Genomic DNA, 13,219 nt, shown 5'->3' with positions numbered 1-13,219 from the left:
TATATGAGATCAATTTATACCCATATGCTGTTTGAATGCCTTGACTACAGATTCTAGCCAAACCTTCTGGACTTTAGACAGCCATCAAGGGCCCATGTTGACTCTCTCTTGACCTGCTGTTGCAGAACAGAAATGTGTATGTGTGAACTCTTAAGCTGCCCATTTAATTGTTAATTAGGGGAAGACATACTTTAGGAAAATGGACCCATACCCTTATTGCCTTCTGATATTTTGCCCTACATGCATAATTGTATTGGGTCTTGCTCTGCAAAATGCAGAAGAGGAGAGTTGGAGCTTTGCTAAATCCAGCGTAAGCCACTTGAGGTCTACAAATTAGACCACAGCGTCTCAAGGATCTGTGGCGTTGCAGCTTTGGAGAACCATAGTCTCGATAAGCAGCTAGATCAGCCCAAAGCTAATCAGTACAGTGGTACCTCGGGTTACATACGCTTCAGGTTACACACTCCGCTAACCCAGAAATAGTGCTTCAGGTTAAGAACTTTGCTTCAGGATAAGAACAGAAATCGGGCTCTGGCGGCGTGGCAGCAGCAGGAGGCCCCATTAGCTAAAGTGGTGCTTCAGGTTAAGAACAGTTTCAGGTTAAGAACAGACCTCCGGAACAAATTAAGTACTTAACCTGAAGTACCACTGTAAAAGGCAGCTGGTTGAGATTTATTATTTGGGAGTGGTCCTTATCAAAAGAACAATCAGAAAAGTCATGACATGGGCGACTTCACAGACACCGTATGCTTCGAAAGAGAATGATATGTCAGCTTTCTTAAGGATGTAAAAGTGACAAAAATATCACCATTAATTATGTATCCTTACCCGTGGGAGTTTTTAAGTATTGTCAAGGCAAGCGACAATAGACATTTGCAAGAAGAATTCATGACGTTTGTGAGACAAACTTTGCCATCTTTATGACAGTGTTGCAGTTTGGGGCTAGAAAGATGGAGATAGTTAATCCTGTTGTTTCATGTTATAATCATGATCCAGAAGCCCTTTCCCTTGTGTGCCTGCATGGTTTCTTGGTGTGTTTGTGTCCATGCTCAGGGAAAATAATACCAGCAGTCAAAATTCCTTGGCCAGTTGTTGTTTAATAATAATAATAATAATAATAATAATAATAATAATGTCTGCCCCTCCCACAAGTATCACTGTTCCTTTCACATATCTCTTTGGGCACTTACCGTATTTTTTGCTCTATAAGACTCACTTTTTCCCTCCTAAAAAGTAAAGGGAAATGTGTGTGCGTCTTACGGAGCGAATGCAGGCTGCGCGGCTATCCCATAAGCCAGAACAGCAAGAGGGATTGCTGCTTTCACTGCGCAGCGATCCCTCTTGCTGTTCTGGCTTCTGAGATTCAGAATATTTTTTTTCTTGTTTTCCTCCTCCAAAAACTAGGTGCGTCTTGTGGTCTGGTGCGTTTTATAGAGCGAAAAATACGGTATATACAAAGGCTCCCTCCTCCCCATTACTCAGGCTGTCTCCATGTTTCATCTTCTCCAAGCCTACCTGTTCCCCATGTGTCTTCGGCTGCCCAAATGTTGCTCTATGAAGATGCAACACAAAGCAAGCCACCCAGGGCTGGTGTGTGTGTGGCGGGGAGGGATATAGGATAAACCAGCGGAATGGGATCTTGCCAGGTCCACCAGGAAATGCAATCCAACGAGAATTCACCTGCATAAGCTTCAAGAAATTTGTGCCCATTTTATGCTGAATTAATCATTCTGGAATGAACAACTGCCACCACCTGGCTTAATATTTGCAACCCTCATTAATTAATTTCCATAATTTGTGTCCTCATCTGCCAAAGTATTCCAGACAGTATAACATAACATAATGTTGAAATAATAATTAGACTGCAAACAATCAAGCCAGCAAAAGAACAAAAGTGCATGAAAGCTACCCAGTCAGAGTTGGAAAACAACAATTAAACAGCATTTAACAGGGATCAGAGATGTTTTAAGTATGAGTCAATTAAGTGCTCATATAAATTTGAAAATGTTTTCTGGTCTTTACTAATCAATCTGCAACAAACTGCAGAGTACTAAGGCCAGCAATGAGAGAGCCCTACTCCAAGAACCTTCCAGCTTCACTTCTTGTACCAAAAAGAGCCCAAGTGAGGCCACCTTCGCAATCCAGACCATAAGCAAACAGGAATGGAAATAATGGGAAGAAACCCGCCCCTTTCCCCATGCTACAATTGTGGGTGGGCACAAAAGGTTTCAACATAATTTGAACCTGGTTCTATACTCGGCAGCCATAATTTGTACAAGCACGAAGAAGTAGCTATAACTTTCATAAAGTAGCAAGCCAAGCTCTCCCTCCCTCATACAAAGCTGAGCAATCTCTTTGTGAACAGTAAACCATTGTCTTATGTAACACCGCTAAAGGCCACAGTAACTAGGTCCCTGAAACAATGATAGTTTCACCTTTGATTTAAATAGTGTCCTGACTTTGATCTAATTAAATACTTTTAATTCCAGCTGCAACTTTATAATTGGGTGGGAGCTTTGGGGGGATTATTTTAAGTAATGTGATCTGAATCATCTAATAAACTAGGTTTTGCAGAGAGAGTGGTGCCATCATCCTAGTTCATAAGTATCTGAACTACTTTGAGACCTGAGCCAATTTCAGATATTTGGGCCCAACAATCATGAGCTTTTTCCTGATACAGACAGCAAGTTCTGGGCTGTGGCAACTGCCCTGCCTGGCGGTCTGCAAATGATAGGAGCTAGAGCTGCACTCTGCCAAAGCTTAGCTGTCTGAATTATGCAGAGCACATTACCAAGGAGCTGAATGTCTGACCACAGCTTTAGAGACAGCCCACAATGTCCAAACAAACAAACAAATTGTAGACCACTTTTCGTCTACAATTCTAGTGGATTAAGGCTGCAATCCTAACCATGTCTGCTCAGAAGTGAGCCCCATTGAATTCAATGGGATTTCTCCCAGGTGGTTAGGCCTAATTTGACTGCAGCCTAATTTAATTTGCATTTAACATGGGGCATGGTTGTGGTTGAATACATTTCCATGTAATGTCACAGGATCAACAGTGTGCAAAGCACAAAATAACCTTCTCTGAGGGCATATTCTGACATGAATATGCATTCCTTGACGTGTGAAATTCCTGCTGAGCAGCATTGTGTTGGAGGGAATGGGGCTGATGGTTCATTCAGACGTTCAAATCACTACTTGAAACTGTTGCCACAGTACAATGAACACGGTGAAGTCCATGCAATGGATCACGAGGAACGAGGCTAGAAAGAGCCATGTGTACTTTTTTCCAGTGTCAGAGGCCGTGTGCCTTGATTTACCAGTTACTGGAAACTACAAGTGGGGAGTGTGCTATTCCACACAGATCCTGTTTTTGGACTTCTCACAGGCATCTGGTTGGCCACTGTGAGAACAGGATTATGGACTAGATGGACCTTTGGTCTGATTCAGCAGGCCTCTTCTTGCGTTACTGAAAAGAGAAGTTCAGAGCCAGCCTACCAGAATGTTTTGCTTATTCAAGTCCAACCTGTGGAGAGACGGAGCCATTTATTCAACACCTATGTTGGTACTGCACCATATTCTGGTACAGTAGAAAATACAAAATACGGAGTGTACTTCTAAAAGTGACATACTTTATTTTACCTGCAGTCTAAGCTGGAGTAATCAGAGCAATGGTGGTGATTTTGTTCCATTGAGTTATTAAGGACTATAGCCTTTCTCAAACAGGGACTATCAGTGCATCTAGAGTTTGCTTTATCAAAATGCTTGTTTGGGGTTTCATACATTCCAAATGGCTAGCAGCTTCTTACCCAGTCTTGCTAGGGAATTCTTAAAAAGCAAAATATCAGGGCAGTTTTGAAATCAATGGTTAAAATCATTGCAGTTTTGAAATTTTCAGTCTGCCATCTTGATTTAAAAATGATATCCAATCATCTCCAAGCATAGATGGAAACCTGCTCTTTGATCTCACAAACCATCATTCAAAATTTGGTTATGATATCTTAAGAGATGTCCAAATGCATAGCAAGCAGAAAAGCAACTTTCCAAATCAATGAAGTACATGGCTAAGAATTGCTGTTAAAATAGAGATGGCTCCAAGCACTTCATTTTGGTGAAATCATGCTCAAAGGGTTAAGCTTTTTCTTTTTTACCTGACAAGCAGGCGTAGGCAAACTAAGGTCTGGGGGCTGGATGTGGCCCAATCGCCTTCTCAGTCTGGCCCACGGAAGGGCTGGGAATCAGCGTGTTTTTACATGAGTAGAATGTGTGCTTTTATTTAAAATGCATCTCTGGGTTATTTGTGGGGCATAGGAATTTGTTCATTTTTTTCTTCAAAGTATAGTCTGGCCGACCACATGGTCTGAGGGATGGTGGACCGGCCCACGGCTGAAAAAGGTTACTGACCTCTGCCAAGAAACTATTCCATTAGGGTTTAGCAAGATCCACATCTTTCCATGGCCATAATCCAACACAGAGTTAGGCCCATTGGTTTTAGCTGTGTTGGATTATGGCCCATATTATTTTTTGAACTCCAGCATATATGCAGCACACAACGTTAACACACATTATGCAAACTGCAGATTTATTAATGTATTTACAGCAGTAACAACCTTTTTGCCGTCTGCAATTTGTGACAGAGGGCAACAGACACGTATTGGTACCTAGATATGCAATTCAAAGTCTGAGCTCTTTCGGAATGATAGAACCTCTCTGTCTCTCTGGACAAACTCGAAACTGACATTAGAAGTCACAAACAACTGCTGAGTGGAGATCCAGGAAGCTGAGTCACATTTCAAAACAAGTATTTTGTGTTATTGCATCACCAAATGGCCCTCACACCAGCATCAACAGCAGTCTTGGCAGGGTGAGGCATTGGCATGGTGGTACCTGTATGAAATCAAGGCTCTGAATTATTCCTATAACCATTTTCTTGATGACAGATAGTGAGCAGATGAGCTGGTTCTTCTGTTGCTGTGTTTGTGTGTGTGCTTGTGTGTAGTCCCCCTTCCCTCATATACACATTTCAGGTAAGTTTCTTTTCATGTGGAAGGATATGATATGAGCCATTTAATTCAGTTAAAGCCAAAGACAGATCCTTAATATTTAGATCAAAATAAGTACCATTAGCCAAGGCTTCATATTTTGTCCCGGAACCTTCTGCCCAACTCCTGTTACTTTGCTGGGCTGTCATGGAGCCCCCAAACATATCAAAACCTCAAATCAGCTGTCACCATATAAAAGGCAACACCCTCCCAGCAATTGTTTGCCCTCAAAGAATTGGGGGAAGATGGCAATTGAAGTGGAGGTTCCAAATAGCTGACCTTAGTTGGCTCCTTACACCCTGGGAAGTAGGGCTCCTTGAAAGTGTGACTTTCCGCCAAGTGATTGTGCATGGGATGCATGAACTAAAATCTGTTTTGGGTGCAGGTTTTCTTTAGCCGCCAAATTTGCAACCATTACATAGCCTGTGAATAATTTATAGGGGGAAAACGTTCGGTTGTTTCATCAGATGTGTTTTCCACTTGGCTCTCTGTTTCCCTTTCTGCACTGAAAAGAAGAATGTTTTTCTAGGTATCAATAATTAATCCTTTTAAACCGGGGTGTGGGGGGTGTTACAGTATGATATCTGACGTCAATGCAACCTAATAAGAACATAAGAAATTCAGAGGGAGGCTGGCGGTAACCTAGTTTGTCAGCCAGCAGCCATAGCTGTTAGGTGACATTTGTTGGTTCACTTTTGCTGCTTCTTTTTAAATCTCCATGCTAAAATCTCCATGCAAACACTTCCTTCCCCTGCCTCCTTGCACTTTCTGTGCTACCAATAGACACAGTTTTAATCTGGGTGAGCGCAGTAGACCACCTCCTCACCTGGATGGATTCCATATGTATATATTTTCTGGAACTCTCAGTGACATATGTACCTGGTGCTTTCAGCAATGTCTTAAAAACATTGTTATGGTGCTATTCAAACCTGAGATCTTATTTCTCAGCTTTAGTTTAATTGGAGCTTTCAGTTTCAGGATGAGGTCATTCCCTGTGCCAAAAGATGCAATCAGACTTGGACGCTGAATTATTTAGAGTTCCGTTTAACCGTTTGCATGTGCTCAAGCGGCAATAAACATTGCCTTGCTACCCTGTAGGCAACTGCAGCTGTTATGCAAATGGCAAATACGTAAATGTTCCACAACCTCCTAGGCTGAGGCGTTCTGAACAAAGGAAGGGTGCACTCCAGAACCATTTCCATAGAATCATAGAGTTGGAAGGGACCCTGAGGTTCATCTAGTCCAGCCCCTTGCATTGCAGGAATACACAGCTGTCCCATATGAGGATAGAACCTGCAACCTTGGTGTTATCAGCACCACCCATCAGTGTGTGTTGCTGTTGCAGACTGGAAGGAGGAGTGGCATGGTATAGGAGCTATGGCAGAGCCAATCAGATGCTCTTCTTGCCTTGCCTGCACCATAGCAAGCTCCTGTTACCTTGCCCCTCTCCTTGGCATGTGGCCATGGCGTTTGGAGCTGAGAAGGCAAGTCAGCAGCACAGTCTCTCTCCCCTGCCCCCCTTACTGGCTAATGACTACTCCATTAAGGAAAGAAATCAGGGCATGGAGGTACAGTGGTACCTCGCAAGACGAATGCCTCGCAAGACGAAAAACGCGCAAGACGAAAGAGTTTTCTGTTTTTTGAGTCGTTCCGCAAGACGAATTTCCCTATGGGCTTGCTTCGCAAGACGAAATGTCTTGCGAGTTCTTGCGAGTTTGTTTCCTTTTTCTTAAAGCCGCTAAGCCACTAATAGCCATGCTTCGCAAGACGAAAAAACCGCAAGACGAAGAGACTCGCGGAACGGATTAATTTCGTCTTGCGAGGCACCACTGTAATGGGGTTCATTGCTGAGCTTGGACCAGGAAGACCTCAGTTCAAATCTCTGCCAAGTTTACTAGCTGTCCTTGAGCAAGTTACAATCTCCCATCCTAATCTACCTCACAGGGTTGTTTTGAAGACACAATTAGACCCTCCACCCCATACCCTGGGCATTTTGCAGGAAGCTATTAAAAGAAATGCATTGGCCTTGGTCATTTTAATTCCTTTTGGATTTGCCATGGGTGTAGAATGATAGTAGAAAACTGGAGAATTAAATAAAAATCCCTTACACCTCCCCCTCCCCCAATTAACTGGATTTTTCAGGGTCTGGCACAAGCCCCCAAATGGATTCATCACTGCTTAACCAAGTATTCTGATAAACAGGCCTTTTCTCTTTCCCCATTTATAAATGTAAGAGAGACAACATCACACCAAGCGCTAGAGATATACCACCCTCCCACTTCACTCTATTTATATGTTCCTGTCATCAAGCAATTAAAATAATGAATACTTTACAAAACAACAGGTAAGCAGCCTCCATAAAGATAGTATTAGCTTAAAATGTACCTGCCATGCCTCTAAATAAGGCACCAATTAAAACTTCATTCTAGGTTTCTTGAAATGTCTCTCCCCCTCCCCCCGGGCCTGCTTCCTGGCTCATGGAAGGGCTGCAATGCCATTTACTTACGTACTTCTCTGTCTTTATATTTAAACATTTTCAAGCTGATACAACCACCACAACCAAATAGAAACCTTAAAACTTTTTTTAAAAAAATAGCTGCAACCATAGAACAAATCAAACAGTAAAAAAAAGTAGCTTCAACTTTGCTAAACCTTAACTGTCTGGGGGAAATTAAGAAGAAATCTATCTGGTACTTAAAACTCATTAAATTGGGTGTGAGGCAGACAGGCCTGGAGGGGAGTGTTCCAAAGGAAAAGATTCATTCCCCAGGCACCGTAATGCTCTTTCCCTCTGGTGAGGCTCATAACACGCAGGCAAATTCATGTAGAAGCAGGAGGTTTTTAAGGTACCTGGATCCCAGGTCATGCAGAGTTTTAAAAGTGAAACACTGGTGAAACACTTCATCTCAAAACCGATAATCTTCATGGGAAGTGCCAGCCCACCCAGAACTGTCTGAACACCATCTCCCTAGTCCGATGAAAAGGTAAAAGATAAAGGACCCCTGGACGGTTAAGTCCAGTTAAAGGCAACTATGGGGTTGCTGCGCTCATCTCGCTTTCAGACCGAGGGAGCCGGCGTTTGTCCACAGACAGCTTTCTGGGTCATGTAGCTAGCATGACTAAACCTCTTCTGGCGCACAGAGGACTGTGACAGAAACCAGAGCGCATGGAAATGCTGTTTACCTTCCCACCACAGCAGTACCTATTTATCTGCTTGCACTTCATGCATTCGAACTGCTAGGTAGGCAGGAGCTGGGACAGAGCAACAGGAGCTCACCCCGTTGCGGGGATTTGAACCGCCAGCCTTCTGATCTGCAAGCCCAAGAAGCTCAGTGGTTTAGAACCATCTGCCAACTGCACTGCTCTCTTCCCTGCATTGCACTCAAGTTTGTTTCCCTCCAATCCAATCTGTTGTGGACTATAGGCATCTACAACTTCAGCTGAAATGGATGTAAAGGAGAACTAAAACTGCCTGTCATCAACTTCAGCCTAAACCCCACACATCCTCACATAGAGACTTCATTAAACAGCAAGAGGATGGCTAATTTTTGTGTGGAATGTGTCATTCATGAATGTTGACTGCTGAATATCTGATTCATCAGATCTATATTTATCATATAATAAAGGCTATACATAATTGAAAAGGAAGCATGACTTTTATCCTTGCCACAGATGTTGATTTGTGCATGCATGCATGTGTGCGTGCGTGCACACAGAGTTTTGATTTGAATTATAATTCATTTACTCTGTATGGCAGAAATCTGCTTTGACCACAGTGCAAATGATGGTATATTTCACTTTATCAGTCAGATGCTGCCATTCATATTTCACAATGGAATGTGAACATGAGCAATCATTCTGAATCATAAATTTGTTCTAAATCTAAACAATTTGAATACACATTTGCTGCATTCTGAGCCATTAATTGCTTGTTATTCATTGTTTGCAAGCTGCTTTGGGATTTAGTTGAATGGGAATCAACATAGAAAATCAATCTCTCTATCAATCAGTCAGTCAATCAATCAATCAATCAATCAATCAATCAATCAATCAAGCAATCAGGCATTTTAAAGGCAGAAAATGCTTATTCAAACCAAATCTTACCATGCGTAGAATGCATAGATTTCATCCATCCACAGAATGTGTACCGTATTTGTTTTCACTCTAATATTCTGGATATATCCCCCCAAAAAAAATTTGGGGAGAAAGTTTGGGAAGGAGTCCAACTGTGAATAAAATGTCAATAAAACTTCAAAATCTGAAATATTAGTGTTTTGAAACTTGCAATGTAAAATTTAAAATATGGAGAAGTCAGTAACATTTCAGTGGATGCAATATTGATTTATCTGTGGAGGATGTGACAGGAATGAAGCTATGGCTTGCTGTTCCATGCTCTGAAACCTCTGGTGAGATCCAGAGCTTCCTAAAGCCCTTGGGGACATCTACAGGGGTTGAGGGATGCTGCTTACTTACACCAGGCAACTCAAATGTTTACTATGCTAGGATAGTTAATAAATATTACTGCTGTTTTGTCACCAATGCAGTGGGAGATTCCTTCGAGTTGTGGCTTTTTCTGCATCCTTGTCTTGTGGAAATCTTCAGGAAGCAGTAAAGAGTGTTAAAAACAGCATTGGGAGCTGAACTTCTCTTACCGACCTGAACAAACAAGCTACAGTATTTGGGTGGGTCCACCCCCCAACATCTTCTGTGCTGTTCATGACTGAAGCATATCGAACTTGAGTGTGGCGATGCAGTGTCCTTGCAGCAGCGCCCTGTGAGGAGGGCTGGCTGTGAATGGCAGGGGTCAGTGGTGATTCAGCCGGCATAGCACAGCAAGAATGCCTCCTCTTAATTTGCTTCTTCCTCCCTTCCTCTGGTGACTCAGTGAGGGACAGTGCTTACAGCCAGAGAGGAGTTCCTCGGATTAATCACACAGCTCCGTTTTCAGAGTGGCTCCTTGGCAACCCGGCAGCTTGCTGGAAGATTGGCAGCTCTGCATTCCCATTCTGTTTGGTGTTTAAGGTTCCACGCACTCACCCAGTGTGAGCTTCCTAGGAAAACTCATTCAGGAAACCATAAATTAAAACAACACCTGACTATCGTGCGCATTCACTGTGTGTTGCATCGTAGGTTAATTTTGTCTGTGTGCATACTTTGCATTGAGGTTTGCGTACAGGACCGTACAAATACGAGGCTGTATTGAGATTGCTGACATTCCAGGTGCCAGCTACATTGCATATGAGAACAGAGAGAGGAAACTGGCTCCTGTGCTGTCAAAAGTACCTGCTGCATCTCCCTAGCAACTTTTGAAAAACACCACTCACTGTATTTGCATAGAGCTTGGGAAAGAGAAGTGCCAACCAGGGGAGTTTTTAGGTGGGGGTCACCTTACGTTGCCCATAACTCATCATCATTTCACAGAATGGGCAGAACTCAAAGTTGAAAGCAGTGCCAGGCCTAGACAGTGCCTGAAGCACATCCCAAATGATATCTCCCTCCCTGCTAGGACCAACACTTTAGCACTGATGCACTGTTCAGACAACAGGTCCTACCATCATCTCCTCCCTGCCCCCATCACAGTGCTGCTTGTGGTTGCATTTCTGAACTTGCCATGACTGAAAGTGTGCTGTACCAAAGTTGGCATTTTGATGGCTTGACTTGGGCTTCTTTCTTTCTTTCTTTCTTTCTTTCTTTCTTTCTTTCTTGTAAGAAAGTAAGCACTTGCCATTAACAGGAATATTCTTATTTGTGTATCCCATAGAAGGCAGGCCAGTTTTCTATTTGACAGAAGAACATAATTTTCCCACTCACTGTGTGTTGTGGTGATAACTGTCGTGTGTGTGTGTGTGTGTGATAACTTATATTATTACTTTACCAAAATACAAGCATTATTTATAAAATAGACAAACAACAGGGAAGGGGGGGGGGATCCCCAGTAAAGAGGATATAAAGGCATTGGGTAACTTTACACAGAGACATTAATTGTCAGTAGTATCTTTTTAGCTTCTAATGCACTGAACTGGGAGACCGCAAACAGAGATGATGTGTTTATCTGGTACTCTGTTGCAGTTTAACCCCTGCCATTCTAACTGTTCATCTCTTTCTCTCAATTTTACAGGAGGTCCAGAAGATAACCAGCAATGGGGAGACCCAGGCAGATGGGGACTTGAAACCCACAGACGAGAAAGAAGAAGTTGTGGCAGCAGCAGAAGTGGGCTGGATGACCTCTGTTAAAGACTGGGCAGGGGTGATGATTTCAGCCCAGACCTTAACTGGCAGAGTCCTTGTGAGTTTCCCTATGCTTTCTTCAGATTTTCCATCTACTTTTTTCAGAGGGCTAGCCAATACCCCCCATTTAACAATATGGTAATTTTCACATGAACAACACTTTCTCTCTTTGGTGTCTGCTTGCTGATACATGCAGAAAATGGCCTCATGAGGACAGGCAACCAGGCTATTCCTTGATATTTAAAGTAATTAGGTGAAAAGGTTGGCCATGTGCATCCACTCTAGCTCTTGGTTCCTAAACCTATGTATTTGAGAGTTAGTTCAAATAAGAGAAATGAGATGCATCTTCCAAGTAAATATTGTTTGTATCAGGGTGCCATATTATGTGACAAACTGTCTTCAGAAAACCCTTTCCTTTCCACAGGATCCTGGTAGACTAATTTTTGCACAGGAAGTTAAAGGAGGACAGGTTTGTTCCTGTTGAAGGGAAATGTATTGTTTCTGACACCTAAGGTTATGAAAATTAACTACTAATGTCGGGGAGGTTCTGATACTCAATATAGGCATCGTTTTTGTCATAATTTTGCACCCACTTCCAGGCACAGCAAGTCTTCCCCATAATGGTGCATTTGTGCCACAAAAGCTCCAAAAGTTTCTTGTATTCAGTACTCTAGATCAGTGTTTCCCAACCTTTTTTGGGCAAAGGCACACTTGTTTCATGAAAAAAACCTCGAGGCACACCACCATTACAGCCCCGTGACGTCAGCGCACAGCGTCACGCCGGGAGGGACATGAATTGCTAGCAAATTACATAATCACCTCCTTGAGGGCTGGCTCATCTTCTCCGAAGGCAGAACCCCATTAATTAACAGCACAGACTCACACCATAGCCAAGACGAGGGGGGAAAACCTCAGTCATGCACAGTCATGCACATGTGGGGGCTAAATGAGGACGAAGACCGGGCAGAGAGCAGGGTTCAAATCACCCCACCTGGCCAGGACAATCCCTGGGTGCTCCCTTGGGCCACTAGCCTGACCCACCTCGCAGGGCTGTTGTTGCGAGGATAACACGGGGAGAACCACGCGCGCCCCCGGGAGCTCCTTGGAGGAGGAAGCGGGCGATGAATGCAATGCACGAAATATATGAGAGGCGACCAGGTTTTGCAGGTGAGGGGGCCCCGCCAGCCTCCGCTTCCAACACCCGGCGCAACGACGCCGAAGTTTCCCCCCGGGCTCGGCTCGGGAAGCAGCGCTGTTCCCCCCCGGCTCCCCTTCACCCTCCCGGCTCTCTCTGCCGCCCACTGGGGACCCCCCCTCACCTGCCAAGTCCGGAGCGCCGGTGGAAGTTGCATGCATGCATGCAGGGCGCCGCGTTGCCATTGCATTGCACTGCACTCCATGCAACGCCTGCACGCATGCATTGCCTTGCACGCCCGCCAAGGGGTCTCCCCGCGGTCCGATGCGTCCCCTCCGGCGCGGATGCAGCATTGCAAAAATAAAACCCCCCCGACGCAGCCCTACCTGGGGGGCAGCCTCCGCCTCCGCCGCTCCGCCTCCGCGGGGATCCCCGGGCTCCATCCTGCCGCCCGATCTCCGCGGGGGCGCAGGCAGGCTGCGCGGGGTCTGCGCGGAAGAGCCCCTGCCCGCCCGGCCGCCGCCGCCGCGCTCATTCCATGGCCGGGAGAAGAGCGCTTCAAACAAAACGCCCGGCCCGCCAGGCCACGCTGGGAAACGTAGTTCGCGCACCCCGCGCGGGCGCGGAGCCCAAGGGCGAGGGGACTACGGATCCCGGCAGCCCCTGCGCCGGGGACGGAGGGGGAGAGGCCGGGTGCAGGGATGGGTGGGCGAGCGAGTGAGTGAGTGGCAGCCGCCAAGCCTTGGCCGAGAGCCAGGAAGGGCCTCCCCGGAGGAGGAGGAGGAGGAGGGAGGCGCAGAGCGGGAGGGAGGGA

General features: G+C 44.9%; 1 protein-coding gene across 15 annotated transcripts in view; it reads left to right on the top strand.

Annotated features, from left to right (window-relative positions):
* KCNMA1 (potassium calcium-activated channel subfamily M alpha 1) overlaps positions 1-13,219 on the top strand; it is a 557,989-nt gene that overhangs the window by 130,441 nt on the left and 414,329 nt on the right. For all 15 annotated transcript variants that reach the window (XM_083502377.1, XM_083502375.1, XM_083502379.1 and 12 more), the window contains exon 2: positions 11,161-11,328. In XM_083502377.1, the coding sequence (XP_083358503.1) occupies positions 11,161-11,328 (168 nt within the window). The remainder of the gene's footprint in view (positions 1-11,160; positions 11,329-13,219) is intronic.

This window comes from Podarcis liolepis, assembly GCF_965112155.1.
Source record: "Podarcis liolepis genome assembly, chromosome: 5".
In the NCBI taxonomy this organism is placed as follows: domain Eukaryota; kingdom Metazoa; phylum Chordata; class Lepidosauria; order Squamata; family Lacertidae; genus Podarcis; species Podarcis liolepis.
Note: the sequence above shows the minus strand (reverse complement) of the source record. Positions and strands in the feature narration are given on the sequence as shown.